Source organism: Orussus abietinus, unplaced genomic scaffold (genome assembly GCF_000612105.2).
Source record: "Orussus abietinus isolate OABI.00-Male unplaced genomic scaffold, Oabi_2.0 scaffold54, whole genome shotgun sequence".
Lineage (NCBI taxonomy): Eukaryota > Metazoa > Arthropoda > Insecta > Hymenoptera > Orussidae > Orussus > Orussus abietinus.
This window is the reverse complement of record NW_019394260.1, coordinates 450,948-465,638: the sequence shown is the minus strand read 5'-3', so window position 1 is coordinate 465,638 and position 14,691 is coordinate 450,948. Positions and strand designations below refer to the sequence as shown.

At 51.4% G+C, this 14,691-nt stretch overlaps 3 protein-coding genes across 9 annotated transcripts in view; 2 read left to right on the top strand and 1 right to left on the bottom strand.

Moving 5' to 3' along the window:
* LOC105700844 (calcitonin gene-related peptide type 1 receptor) overlaps window positions 1–14,691 on the bottom strand; it is a 72,877-nt gene that overhangs the window by 14,775 nt on the left and 43,411 nt on the right. The window lies entirely within an intron of this gene.
* On the top strand, window positions 4,407–8,418 carry LOC105700839 (esterase B1). Its single transcript, XM_012427040.2, has 8 exons — window positions 4,407–4,572; window positions 4,856–5,144; window positions 5,230–5,415; window positions 5,489–5,691; window positions 5,910–6,066; window positions 6,143–6,454; window positions 6,542–6,689; window positions 7,323–8,418. The coding sequence occupies exons 1-8, from the start codon at window positions 4,438–4,440 to the stop codon at window positions 7,489–7,491; spliced, it is 1,599 nt and encodes a 532-aa protein (XP_012282463.1). The 5' UTR covers window positions 4,407–4,437; the 3' UTR covers window positions 7,492–8,418.
* LOC105700837 lies at window positions 7,401–14,135 on the top strand. 4 transcript variants are annotated; one of them, XM_012427039.1, is made up of 2 exons: window positions 7,401–7,517; window positions 9,866–14,135. In XM_012427039.1, the coding sequence occupies exon 2, from the start codon at window positions 9,904–9,906 to the stop codon at window positions 13,489–13,491; it is 3,588 nt and encodes a 1,195-aa protein (XP_012282462.1). In that variant the 5' UTR covers window positions 7,401–7,517; window positions 9,866–9,903; the 3' UTR covers window positions 13,492–14,135. The 4 variants fall into 4 exon arrangements, with proteins under 4 accessions (XP_012282462.1, XP_012282461.1, XP_012282460.1 ...); XM_012427038.1 differs by having other exon boundaries at window positions 7,424–7,539; XM_012427037.2 differs by lacking the exon at window positions 7,401–7,517 and adding an exon at window positions 9,000–9,371.

The window sequence follows — 14,691 nt, the reverse complement described above, 5'->3', positions numbered from 1 at the left end:
AACGCGGTTATTCACTTTGTACCCAAGATATGCGGAGGAATAATTTCATATGCAAATTCCCGGGGAGAAGGTGCAAGCGAAGTGGCTCTCGAGGGGGTGGAAGAAACCGAGGGAAAAACACCGAATGCGGGGGCGTATGATGCGGTCGCGTAACAAAGTTTCCCCTGGAGTCGGGCGCTCATTGGGGCCCAGTTAATGCGAGGGCTGCAAATGGCTACAGGGGGCATACTTCCCTTTGAAGCACGCTAATTGGCTCGCTGGCGCAGGGCCACGCACGAGCCAATCCAATTTCTCCATGAACCTTGGCACGATCGTTCGATGGATCGACGAGGTTCCGTCTTTTTGACCGAGTCGATAGTTTTGCCGAGGAATCTACGAAAAAACGTAAGGAGCATATAGTTAACTTGGTTATGGAATACTCGCTAGCCTTTTCTCTGTAGATCCATGGCCCCAGTTCGACGCGAGCACGTGATTGTTCTCCAAACGCGAACGGCGGCCATCTTGGAAAAACTGTCGACCACGGTTTTGCGACCCCAAGGAATGAAAGGTTCTTTCGGAAAGCTGGAGAAAAAGGAGGGAAAGAAGTAAGAAATACCTGCAAGCGAGTGGAAGGGCGAAAGGAACGCTATTTGGCCGTTCTTTTCTTTAGATTTATAACCCTGGTTCAGCGTGACCACGTGGTCGTTCTCCAGACGCCGGCGGCGGCCATCTTGGAAAAGCCGAAGGGTTTGCGACTCCAAGGGATGAAAGGGACTTTCGACCCCTGTTCTTCTGAAAACTACTTCGAAGAAATGTTACCGGAAGAAGGAGGAATGTCTGCAAGCGAACGGAGGCCCGAGACGGACACTATTTCCACGTCGGGACGCGGACGGCATTGGAGATGTGCGACAAGCATTGCGCCTCGGAAAATGTCTGAAAAATGCATTACGCCAGCATAACGCCCGGCATAATGGCGTTTCCCCCGCAATACCTTCGCCCTGATATTAAGCTGAAAGCGAGGCTCCATTAACATTTGTCCACCCCGGTTTTCAGAGGGAGGGGCGCGGGAGAATTCGTTTTCGGGGAACGAGAATAAATGAATTAAAGGGGATTTCCTGCCGAGCCAATGGACACCGTTGACATTTGTTCGATGCGTTTTGACTGGGAAATGGAGGTGAGTTTAAAATGAATGTTTGATTAAACAAATGGAACGGAATTTCGCTATCGAGCTAATTGACTCGGTGGATCGACTTTGAGTCCCTAGCTTCGTGCCGAAGGGTTGTCCCTATTTCCCGTTTTCGGCCTTGTTTTCCTTTTTCTTTTTTTCTTTCCGGAAAAATCCGACGAAAGGAAAAGTTTAATAACGAGTCCGCCAGCTGACGAGGTTCCCTCGCTGGCGGGCAACAAAAGAGGGCAAAAAGAGGGAGTCAGAGCGGGGCGATTAATAATCCCGGCCCTCCTCTCGGCACCTAATTATGATAAACAAATTTTTCCGCCCCCGGGAACAACGAGTTTCCCGGCTACGAGATTACGAGTAATTACGAGGGCCTCTTTCGAAAGTGCAAGCTTCGGGGGGAGAGGCCCCCTTAAGGCTCGCAAGTTTTTCCCTTAAGAGGTTGTTCCGGTTCTTGTTTTCCATTTTTCAACTCTCCACCTCCCAGCAGCACAGATTGGCCATGGTAACTTCCCGTAATCGAGTTGAACTTGCAATTGGCTTCGGCGTAAAAAAAATGTTTCTTTTGTCAACGTCGAGCGGGGCGCAACTCGGCCAAGGATGACGCCAGCCCTCGCAGGTTCCCCGATTGTTCCCAGGGCTTGTTTGTTCCCAGGAATTGCATCTGCAATAAAGGATATTACATCACGGCGGCAGGGAAACAGAAAAGAGAGGCGTCTTTCAATCAATGTTACCCAATTACTCTTCAAGTGCGCCCTGTCCTTTGCAGTTAAAGTACGAGATGAAAAATTCCCACAGACTTCCGCCCCCTAGAAACGCCTCCTTCCTTATCCAAGCCTCTTGGAACGCTGCATTTTCCGAGATAAAAATTAGATCTACGCGTCTCCTTGCGCTCTGCTTTGGAGAAACCTGCGACGAAAAATAATTGTATCATCCCAGGATCCCTGGAGGATGGAAATTAGTTGCCAATTAGCCGACCTTCAGTGCCGGGAATTAAAAAGCCCACCCCTGGAGTGGCTTCTGCCACGCCGACTGCGTCTCGCACCAAGTGCAACGACTCAGCGCGCTGGCCGCCCGAGTTTCTTTCCGACAACGATCGGCCGGGTATTGATCTCTCAATTTCAGGCGCGGTTTCCTCGAGGATATCCCGCTCCTGGGGTGGTTCTGCGACACGTGCGTGAACTCGTGGAAGAGGACGCCGAAGAGGCTCCTCCCGCTTCCGGTTTCGGGCGCCCTTTTGGGCGAGTATCCGGCAATTCATCATTCGCATAACTCCGCCCGTGCATGCCGGGGAAAAAGCGCTCGCTTTTACACGTCGCCGTCCCGAAGGCTTGATCGATCTGTCGTCGAATAATTTGTCGAGAGCGACCAGCCCCGCTATACATCCAGTTTCCTCGCCGGACCATCGGATGGATTCTGCGGAGGAGCGAATCCTCCCCCCGGGGGGAAGAATCCTCTCGAATTCTCGCCAAGGTGATCCAATAATCCCGGTCGCAAATCGCACGAAAAAGAAAAAAAAAAAGAAAGAGACGGATCGACAAACGGGATTAAACCGCGCGTTCCTAACATCGGTCGCGTTTTCCGGATACCTACCTATATCGGTTTAATTCCCGCGGGAATTGCACGTGGAAAATTAATTAGCGAACGTTTAATTTATTTCATCCCGGTGAAAGGATTAGCGCGGCCGCGTGGACGGGAGGCAGGCCGCGAGGGTGGAGGAGCCGGAAATAAATTCCCGGGCGATCACCCCGGGCCTTCCGAAATTCCATTTAAAATTCAAACAAGCAGAGCCCGCCCGACGTTTTCCTCGGCACGAACTTCCGGGACGAAGCCTCCGGCCGCGAGAAAACATTCGCCGGATGCACCTCGGCCGAGATTTCCGCGGTTTATCTCGGACCTCCTCCTCGAGGCAGAGTTTGAAGGGTGGCGTAAGAGCCTTAGGGGTCTGTGTCAACAGACGCCATGTCCCGGCTGTCGGAATTGGAATTTAAGATGAGGCCCAGTACCCCCCTGCTCTTCGAAGGGGTTAATCAGCCCGAGGAGGAGTGGCCTCAGCCCGGGCTCGAAAAAGGGAAAAATCCCCCGAAGGGGCGTCGTCTCGAAGGGACTTAATTGAATTCCCCCCGGGGAGCTCGCAACCCCTTCGGAAGTCCTCACTTTTGCGATCCTCCGTAATATCGCGGCCGCTATTTGCATTTACAGCACTGAGGGTGCGCCGGTAAATAGCCTCGACCTCGAAGCTCGCCACGTAAACCGCATCGCGCTGCTTTGCTTATCGAGGGGTGCAAAGCAACCCCCTGTGGCCAGTAATCGCCATTCTTCGTTCATTGCGGCGCGCCGCGAACAATGGGGAGCGAAGAGAAACACGAGTCGAGTCGTATAAATCTCAATGAAGACGAGGAACTCCTTTCCCATCGTTGAGACGATCACCCCCGGTGTACTTTAACTCGGGAGAGTACTTCGCCCTGAATCTATCGACATGAAATCCCGGTCTCCACCTTCTCGGTAAACGAGTTATGCAAAATAATTCTAACTACCCGAGCGCGGTCAAGGCTCGACGCAGGAACCTCGTTGACGTGCCTTACGGGTTATTATTTACGAGCCGCTTGAAGAAAGGTCGTCTTATCGGCTTTAAGCGGTTGAAAAGAGGTTGGAAAGAGGTCTGCGAGTCCCCGACCGTACCTAGAATCCAGGAAGCGAAATAAAAAGAGTCTCTCGGCTCCAAACGGGTAGGCGACGCGGCAGCCGGGATTCAAAATGGCGCCCGCGGCATCGAAATCGCCGAAAAATTCGGCGCTCCCGGTGAACTCCCTCGCGATGACAAAGCCCACACCCCTGGGGATAATTCTCTAAATGCGAGGAGCAACCGAGTCGTTTTAGGACTGTGACGTAAAGGGTGCTGAAAGAGTAAATGGGTCGCTTAATGCTAAAAAAAACTAGGGCAGACGGGAGCGTCGGCTTTTCTCGAATAAAAGATGCACGGCGAGTAAAATCCTCGCTTTAAATCGAAGAAAAAATATCCGGACGCATTTATACTGGATGTGCGCGCAGTCAATTATTTATCAATGAATTGACTCATCAAGAACTACGTCACTTGTCGATAAATTATCGCTAACTTATCAATGTATTAGCATATCAATAAGCACACTTCTAGTTTGAACGAGTCATTATCCGCGTATTCGATTTAAAGAAAGAGAGAGAAGGAGAGGAAAACGCTGAACGTAGTGGGAACTGGTTTGAGTTTACAAATAGCGGCGATTCCACGACACGGCTAGGTTTCCAAGATGGCGGACACGATCGTGCGGACGCGACTGGAAGACTTGCGTGGCGTTTGTCGGGAGAGCGTCTACGGAGCGAGATATTTCGCCTTTCTGGGCATTCCTTTTGCCGAGCCACCGGTCGGCCTGCTCAGATTTCAGGTCAGTTTCTCTTTTGCATTTCTCTCAGACTCTGGAGCCTCGTAAATACGTTCCTCACGTCTCGATTCCGCACGTTGTCCAGAAGCGCTGCCAACATGACGGACGCCAGCGGTCACGTGGCCCAGTCACGTGGTCGGGTCACGTGACGCGCGCGCGAAAAATGAACCGAAAATAACGAGATATAATCTCCCGGGTAGTATTTTAATTAATCGCTAGAAAAAAAAAAAAAAGGACTGGAACGAATGCGCAGAATTCGTTTACGTAATTTATCCTTGCGAATTAGGACCCAGTGCCGAAGAAACCATGGACAGGAGTCCTGAACGCGGGGAGCCATGGTGGAAAGTGCGCCCAACTCGACGTAAAAACTGAACAATTCGAGGGAGGTGACGACTGTCTTTACTTGAACGTGTACAAGCCATTGACGAGGAGGGTTAGATCACTTCCTGTGATGGTGTGGATCCATGGTGGGGCATTCACCTTCGGCTGTAGTGACGAGTTCCTTTATGGGCCTGACTTCTTCATGGACAAGGATGTGATCCTGGTTACCGTCAACTACAGGCTTGGGGTGCTGGGTAAAAATCCTGCAGTCGTGGAGGATGAAGACAATGGGTATGAAATCAGTATTCTGATCGTGGAGTAACTCGGAGCGCCTTCCAGGGTTCCTGAATCTCGAGGACGAGGTGGCCCCCGGGAACCAAGGGCTCAAGGATCAGGTACAGGCTCTGCGATGGGTCCAGGAAAATGTCTCGAATTTCGGAGGCGACCCAAAAAATGTCACCATATTTGGAGAGAGCGCCGGGGGAGCTTCCGTTCATTACTTAACCCTTTCTCCCCTTGCGGAAGGTACGGGACTTCCTGTCTTCCCAGTCTCGGCGGATGGAGAGGGTGGAACTCCAGGATCCCTGAATGGTTACAGGTCTGTTCCACAAGGCCATTTGCCAGAGCGGGGTCGCCCTGAATCCCTGGGCTTGTGGACCGAGGGAACCGAGACGATCCGCCCAGGAAATCGCCGCCATTTTGGGCGAGGTCAGCACCGACCCAAGGGTTATCGTCGAGTTCCTCAGAACCGTCGACGCCAAAACGCTCGTCGAGGCCCAGGAGAAGATGACGACGCCAGAGGTGACTCCGCCAACTTTTCTAATCCAACTTTTAATGGAAAGAAAAGAAATAAGCATACTCCCCCGGAGAGATCTGCGGATCCTTGCCCTGATACAAGTACCTATGTCCTTGCACCAGGTTCAAGACCTCCTAAGCCCATAAACCTCTCTCTCAAACTAACCAGAAATCCTGGGATAAGAAAATCTCAGTTGAAAAATTTCCATCGTCGATTCTGTCAGAGGAGGATGCAGACCTTCACTCCTTTCGGCCCGGGGCCGGATCCTTGGTCGGCGAATCCTTTTTTGAGGGTCCCCATTTCGATAGCTGCGCAGAACGGGATCAAGGTCCCTCTTATCATTGGCTACAACGACCGCGAGGGAATCATATTCTCGAGGCGTAAGGACTCTGTAAAAATACCCAGTGTCCAGATGTAGAAGATCCTTGAGAAGATTTTAAGGTCCTGGATGTGCAGATTTACAGGCCGGCAGTTTGCGGCGTCTGAACGCCGATTTCGAGGGTACTTTAAATCCTGCCATCTTGGAGTCGCTCAAGGATCAAGGATCTACGAGCAAGGACCTTAGACGTCTCTATTTTGGGGACCGACCCGTCACGTCGAGGGACGTAGACGAGTTCGTCGACATGTTCAGCGACCTGAACTTCCTCGACGGCATCTACAGGGTCGTTAACATCCAGCGGAAGGGCCTCGCGCCCACCTACCTCTACAGGTTCTCCTTCGACAATGGGGCGTCCTACATGAAATTGCTAATAAACAGCGACATACCCGGTAGGTCGTTGAGGAACCAGACCCTCGCAAAGCATCCGTCGAGACAAGATGCTAAACTTAACGGCGGATTGCTGGTCCACGTTCCAGGAGCCTGCCACGCAGACGAGTTACCCTACCTGTTCCTTGCCACTGGTCTAAACGAGATCCTGGGTGTCGAGGCGCCTGAATTTGGCGCCATCGGGCACACCATCGTCCAGAGGATGACCAAAATGTGGAGCGACTTTGCCAGGACGGGGTAAATAGATAGAAAATAAAATCCCTGGTCTCAACCCCCTATCAAAGGGGATATATCCTCGCAAGGACTCGGACCTTGCCATTTGTTACATCCTTCCTCGACCTGGGATGACCACTCGGGAGATGGTATCTCCTCGCAAGGGATGCTGCGCCGTCGAAAGCCAAACCTGCCCCCGAAAGCTCCACAAAATTCATCCACATTTGTGGATGAATTTTGGACCTCACCATTTTGGACGGACCTCGCCATTTGTTACATCCTTCCTCGACCTGGGATGACCACTCGAGAGACAGTATCTCCTCGCAAGGGATGCTGCGCCGTCGAAAGCCAAACCTGCCCCCGAAAGCTCCACAAAATTCATCCACATTTCCCCGGACGATCGATCATTATTCAACCGGATGCATCATTTTCCTCGTTGACGTTTTGTTGTCGGCTTCTGCACTCGTCTACACCTGTATAAAGCCGCCTGCAAAATCCTGATTGGATTGTCGGCTGGCCTCTCGCATCACCGGCGTTTCCGAGACGCGAGCGAATATAAATTCCGGATTATGAGGCTGCGGCCGAATTTCCGATTTTGCGGAGGTGTGATTAAAATCGAGTCGGTGATTGATGGGGTGCAATTTATGTCATGTCTAGGAACCCGACTTGTGGGACTGCGGATTCGCTGACCATTCCTTGGACGCCCATCGAGGAGAGTACATCTGGCCTTAAATGTTTGAACATCGACATCGACCTCAAAGTGGCGACCATCCCAGAACGGGATAGAGGTTTCGCCTGGAAGCTGAAGAAGCTCAGCAAGCTCTAACCAGGAAATGGAGAAGAGATTCCTACGTGCGCTATACCACATATCCAGGCGAGATTCACGTCGTCACTTAACGCGTCTTATTTATCCGGAAGCGGCGCGATAAGCCGAATCAGGGAAAATCCTGCAGGCTTCACCGACGCCATTTCCGCTCCTCCGGGCGAGAACCCACCGAGGTTACCTTCCGAGACGTCGCCGTATTTCCGTATTCCCGCAATTCCGTACTTTCGTATTTTCGTACTTTCATATCTCGTTTACACCGGTGCGCTTTCCAAAATGGAGACAAACGGAGGGAGAGAGAGAGGGGGAGGAGGGAAGTGAGAGAGATGGTCCCGAGCCAGCGGAAATATCTCCTAGAGTTTACCCTTCTAAATGGAACCACCGATCCTGGCCGAGAAGAAAAAAAGGAGCCGTTCTATTCCCGCGGGAAATAAACAAATTATCCACCGCGAGAAAGATTAACGGAGGCCCCGTGGACGGAAGAGGAACGCGAGCTCTGCAGGAGGCCTCGAGGGCGCACTTCCGGCCGAGGAATAATATCTAAAAAAGAAATGCCAAACTGACTTCCACCGCTAAAAATAAGTCGACAACGTATCCCAGACACATGCTCCGAATTGTCTATCCAGACATTTACATATTTAAGCAAAATGTCGGCCGAGAAAGAAATTATTCTTCCCGTCCCGACTGCGTTCCCACATTTCTCTCTGCCCTTCCCGAAGTCTTCCCGGATATAAGGTCCTCTAAAAAATCGCAAGGGTCGAAATTAGGCGCCTTAACCTTAAAGGGGCCCTCGTGGACGCGCTTCCGGCCGAGGAATAATATCTAAAAAAAGAAAAGAAATACCAAACTGACTTCCTCCGCTAAAAATAAGTCGACAACGTATCCCAGACACACACTCCGAATTGTCTATCCAGACATTTACATATTTAAGGGAAATATCGACCGAGAAAAAAAATTATTCTTCCCGTCCCGACTGCGTTTCCACATTTCTCTCTGCCCTTCCCGAAGACTTCCCGGATATGAAGTCCTCTAAAAAATCGCAGGCGTCGAAATTAGGCGCCTGAACCTCAAAGGAAGGGTTCAAAGATATTTCCAGAAAGGGAGTGGATTTTCTAAGCGATCTAGAGTTTCCCATTCTCTCGCCATTTCCGCGGAGAGAGAGAAAAAAATAGAAAAAGAGCCCAAACTTACACCCTGCCCTCGACACGCTTTCCCTTCATGTTTTCCTCCCTCTTTTTCTTCCTCCAGGTTCCCGGCGCGATTCGCGACTAAAAATGTCACCTCGGGACGCTTAGGTCGTCAAATAAGCCGGCCCCTCTCGGCCGGGTTGACGGGAACGTCGGATGCACTCGGAATTAAAGCAACAAAGCTGACGGGGATCGATCCCCGTCAGCTTTGTCCTCCGGTAGGCAAAATATCGGGGAATTCGGTTATCCCCGGGGAAAGCTGCGCGGCCTTCGCGTCCTTCCGCCGAGAGGAAAGCTTCGGAAAGGGGGGAAAAATCCTGCGGAAACAAAATGTCGCCTCGCAATGCTGACTGCGGCCTTTGCAGAGGGGGGAAAAAAAAAAGAGAGAGGAAGAAGAAAAAAAGCGCAAACTCGCGAGTCGAGTCGTACGTTGATAACTCGTCGGCGAGGGGGGAGGCCGAGGGGGGACGACGGATAATCACCACTAAACGCTATACGTACGGCGTTATACGACGTTATCGTGTTGTGTTCTCGATGTCTATATACCGATGCGGAAAGTACTTAGCGCGACACACGGAGGCCTTTCTTATACAGCCGAGAATTTGCAAAGTGTTCGTGTGCCGAGGCGAGCGTAAACGCGAGAGCTCGGAGCGTCTCTTTTGTGTTGCTCGTCGCGGTTCTCTCACTATAGAGGAGGTATAAATTTCGAAAAGCCGGGGAAATCGAGGGAGATCAAGAAGCCCTGGTCCGATTCTGCCGGGCTCGCCGAGCAGTTTTGGAGAAACATTCGCTAACGCAATCCGCAGCTACGTAAATTGTCAGTGACCTGACGCGAGGTCGACCTAACCTCAAAGCCGCGCCCAGCCCGGGTCTGCGGCGCGGATAAGACGAACTAGGCTCGAGGTATCGGTATTTTTCGCACTGGAGGACTGATAAATCTCCGGTAGATTAAGGGAAATGTGTCTAATTAGGCTAGGTGCCCTAGAAACAGGGAAATTTTCTGTGATAAAGCGGTGTTTGGAGAACGCAAGTCGAGCGAGTTGAAGTTAGGGTCGGGTTTAAGGGAACGGGGGAAGAGACTTGGGTTTCGATTTTAGGGACTTTTTAAGATGTTTATGGGTTTTGTGAGATTTTTATTTTTGGTACCGTGGAGGCCAAGGTGAGGCTGAGAGTACTTTTTGTCGTTTCAGGTGGGACTTGAGGTGGAGGATCTCGGGAATCGGGGGAAATGGAGGTTCAGCTTCCTTATCTGCAGGCGATTCAGGCGCTACCTGGGAGTACACCTGCGGATAAGTTCAAGGCTCTGAGGGGCATCGCCAAGGGGATCACCGAGACCGTCCCTTCGCCAGGTGATTCCGTCCAGGTGACACCTTCGGCAGAACTGCCGGAATCGCTGGTGCCCTACGTCAGGTTGGAGATCGGGAAGATCCTGAAGAGCTGCGACGAAGTCGCGGCTGCCTTGAGGTCGGAAATCGAGATCGTAGTCAACCAGGCCCTCCAAGTCGAGTGGTTCTTCGACGGTAGCCACAGGGAGTACACGAACTTCCAGTACTTCTCCCAACACCTACTGCCGTACGTGTCCTTGAGCATAAGGTGTAGATTAATAAAATGTCTAGCGATCCATTTAAGCAAGGAGCAGCGTCAAGTAGCCGAGGAATTCTTCTCCGGATTCGCGAGGATGTACGGCACCCAGGAGACGCTGCCTCTCCTCGTATCCTGCAGCGAGAACTTCGTCAGACAGAAGATCGTCGAGTACCGAATCGTCCTCTCCTGCAAGATCCTTGAAAATCTCTTCAGGATCTTCCCCGACCTAGCGATATGGTACCTGAAGCTCTGTAAACCGAGAGAAAGAAACGACACAGTCCGCGACCTGCACAATATCAAGATGACCGACTACGTCAAGTTCCTCCCGAGACTCGTCAGAGATCACTTGGATGTGTTCAAAGAGCTGGTCGAGTTGCACAAACCGGGAGTGCAGCTAGGTAGGAAAACGGGGAAGATGTTCCTTAGGAAGTCCCTGCAGGACCTGATAGATAAACCAAAGATCTACCTAACGATAGTGCCGATGAAATTGATCGCCGCGACTTTGGAGAGAGGTCAGTTGATCACCATGCTGCGAAATCTCTATCCCAAGGATCTGAAGGACTTCGACTTGGACCGGATGCTCGGCTACTTGAACGAGTTTGTCAAGACCGATAAATCGGAAATATTGCTGGAGACCTTCAAGGAAGTATACGGGGACGATCTCTTGAACCATGGTAACCTCGTTACCAGCGAGCTGTTGCTGTTGCTGCCAACGGAGGAACGAGTCAGACAGGCGAGGCTCAAAGTCAAGGATCAAAATTGGAGTCACTGCACCTCGAAGCTCGCTTGGATATGTTACTTGCCGACTGCGGAATCGATTCCCGTGTTAAAGGAACAGGTAGCCAAGGCTCAGGACTCCGAGGATCGCGGATCGTTGCTGAGACACATGGTCTACAGTTGTACGGTCAACCACGACGAAGAAGCGTTGCTGGAGTTCCTGCAGTACTTCTTGTCTCGACATAGAAACGAAGATGCACGGGTCAAGTATCTCGTCTTAGAAGCCTTTCTAAGCTGGGTCGACTTCGACCACCTCCGGAAGGACCACTGGTCTTTGTTGGAAAATATAGTCGAGCTGCTTCACGTCAAGAACGAGCTACAGTTCAGGGCGACGATCGGCGTGAACATCCTTGCCCAACTAGCGTTCCACAAATTCCAGCAGAATCAACCGGCCGATGTCCCCCTAGACCGCATAATAGAGATGAACAAGACGATCTGGTACAGCAGGTGGAACATGCTGGAGAAACATCCCGAATGCGAGAAGAAGTGCCTGGAGTACTTCCTGAAAAACCTCGAAAAAGCTCTTCCAGAAAACGACAAGGTCTTGGCCCTGAACCTGGTCACTTCTCTAATGGAAGGGATTTATGAATTCAACAACCGGGTCCGGGCGACCAAACGAGCAGAGAAGTTGACAATGACTGTCCGGAACACTCCTTGGTTGGTGGACCTCGTGAAGGCCACCTTGAACAACGCCTACAAACAGGCCTACGAAGAACATGCCTACGAACGCCAGCGAATCGAGATCACGTTGCAGAAGAACGAGAAGGACCTCCTGAGCACCTGGCTGGAATCATACGGACTCGACATAACGAGTGGTCAGGCATATCGAACACTGTTAAGGGACCCCCAGAAGATCCTGAAGAACTGGCAGAAAGTTCTGGACCAGGGGAAAAACATGGCCTTCCAGAAGGCAACGCTGAAGTTCTTCAGAGCCACCCGCTGGCACCAGGAGATACCGATTAAATTTGCCCACGAGTGCATGAAGAACGTGGCAGAGAAGAAGAACGAGAGTATGCTGGTGATCCTGGCGACGCTGGTCCACGGATCCACCCTGACCAGCATCCTGGAGCCATTGGTGCCCTCCGAGGAGAGGATCGACCCCAGTGGAGACAAGGCCAAGGAGAAATATCAGATGATCTTCAGCGTCCCCAAGGCGATAGAAGTTGCCGATCCTCCCGTTCCCCTAGAGCTGGTCTCCTCATTCTGCCAGGGCGACTATCTGCAATACGTATTGTCCACCCTGACCAAGGTGGCGAGGAGAATCTCCATTTCGAAGGTCCTGGCTTTCGCCAAAACCCTGACGGAACGCAGGGTCTCGGTCAAGAAACACGGCATCAGGCTGGTGATCCAAGTGGCGTCCTTGGACGAGGTGGCGACCTTCTTGGTGGAGTCCTGGGCGACCGAGACCCATCCTTCCATTCGGGCCATCGTCTTCGAGAAGAGCCGCCAGCTCTTCCTGGAGAAACCCGGCGAGACGACCTGGACGCTGATGCAGAGGTGCATCGAAGGGCTCACCGAGAAGGACTCGGAACTGACGGCTTCCTTGACCGATCTTGCTCAGGTCCCTAACGAGTACATCACGGAGTACATCGTCAGGGTCCTGGACGCCATCAACAGGTCCACTTCCAAGGATCCTAACTACATCCCCACGGTCATCTCGCGCCTGATCGCCAACATCGACCCGAGTATCGCCGCCTTCCTTCCGGAGAAGATGTGCGAGATGCTGCTGACGAAGTACCTCTTCCCCAAGAACTACAATCCCGCGATCGCCACATCCGCGACGATATTCTCTGTCGCCACGTATCTAGTCCCCAGTTTGGAAAAATTGGACCAGAGATTGGCCTTCTTCGCGAAACTGCTAAACGAAGTCATCGGCAAGCGTTGGGACGTGCCTGACCCCAGGTGCCCGAAATTCTGCCCTGTTAACAACACCGTCAGGAAAGTGGTCGAGGTCCTCAGCAAGCACATCAGGAAGGACAAGGTCCCGGCCAAAGTCGTCCAGCGATTGGCCGAGTCCTTGGCCCCGGTGCTTCCTCCTCTTAAGGACCCTTTCACGTACTTGACGCTCAGCTTTGGGGCAGAGATCCTAAACTCCACCTCGCCCGAAGAATTTGGCCACAAAGTTGGTAGTCTAGTGCCACGGTATGTCGAGGTCCTTGGCCAGGAGCTGATCCTTTTCACGGGACACCTGCTGCGAGACTTCCTCTCGGTGAATTACTTCACCAAGATCAAGGACGAGGAAGTGATGCTGCTAGTCATCGAGGGACTCGTCAAAACTGGGGACGCGCATGCGTGCATAATGGCGGCCACTTTGATTTTGCCTTATTGGTCGAAGGACCTTAACGAGAGGTACCTTAAGGTGATTCGGAACTTGGCGAATAATCCACACCCGGCTGTCAGGGGACTGGTTAACCATGATAGGAACAAATTTGAATTCTCCTATCCTAGTGATTAGATTTAAGACGAATAATCGAGACCTGGACACCTGTCGAATTCCACGCCCGGAGTGATAGAGACTTCTCCATTTCCTGAGAACTCCAAACTCCCCTAATCGTTATCCTCATATGAGAAGGGGAACGGAAATAAGAGGGCCGTTCATTTCGTCAACACCTACCGGGAATCTGGGGATAATCCGGGGTAACGATCTAGCCCGGAGATTTATCTAACGCTGATAACGATTAGATAAGCTTAGTTCGTCGCACCATGAAATTTTCCTACCCGCTCCCGAATAACCGATCCGTGGAATTGATCCGTCGACATCCTGGCACGTGCCACCAACGTCGTCAATTTTCGACGACATTAAAGTCAAGTTCGAAATTACCAAAAAAAAAAAGGAAAAAAAAAGTGGAAAACCGACTAACGTTACCGCCGCGTACAAGCACTCAGCAATCGTTCCGTCGCTCTACCTTTTTATATCTATACATGATATAGATGATATAGGTGATATCTTCGTAATACTCCCAGATGGTTGCTTCATCGGCAGCCATACGTAAACTTACTCAGGGCTTAATATCCCACGTCCCAAAAACTAGGAGGGAAATATAAATAATCCACTGATAAGATGTTCTAAATATAATAAAGTCATTATTCATTTACGAAGTGTCGGGATTTTCTTCATTCACATTTTCCCCGTTCAACTTGCTAGGATGTCGAGAAGTCAGGAAGGCGACCTGGAGGCGAGGAGAGGCGAAAAGTGCGCAACAAGTTGTCATCAGAGATAAACCCGTGAGGGACTTTTCAGGGAAAAAATCCCTACGTCGAATTTCGTCATAAGGCGAAATGAGAAAGAAAACTCGACCCCCGTAAAATCCGGGGGAGGAAGGTCGAGGTTACTTCCGGTTTTCGGGCCGCCCTCGCAATACCGCGTCGATTGCTTTTCCGCCATTCCTCCCCTCCACGATTTTCGCCCCCACGTGACCATAAATTTCCGTAAGAGCCACGCAGCCATTGGGCGATAAGCCATCTTTCGAGCCCTGGGATCTTTCGTCACAAGGGATCGAGTAATTCGAGGGAAATGCCGCAAATATTAACTTCCCATCGCTCCCCTCGTTTCGGGTTATTGGTGACGTCAAGTGTTTTATTGCCGTGAGGCAATAATCGAAGGTAAGACAAATTTGCGCGGCTGCAAAGACGCTATTTGGTCTTCTTCTTTTTT

Excerpts from the sequence above, each read along its gene's own strand:
- LOC105700839 (XM_012427040.2), top strand. The coding sequence starts at position 4,438 with ATGGCGGACACGATCGTGCGGACGCGACTGGAAGACTTGCGTGGCGTT. Across the intron at positions 5,416-5,488 it reads CCTTTCTCCCCTTGCGGAAG|GTCTGTTCCACAAGGCCATT; the intron begins GTACGGGACTTC and ends GAATGGTTACAG. Across the intron at positions 5,692-5,909 it reads AGAAGATGACGACGCCAGAG|AGGAGGATGCAGACCTTCAC; the intron begins GTGACTCCGCCA and ends CGATTCTGTCAG.
- LOC105700837 (XM_012427039.1), top strand. The coding sequence starts at position 9,904 with ATGGAGGTTCAGCTTCCTTATCTGCAGGCGATTCAGGCGCTACCTGGG.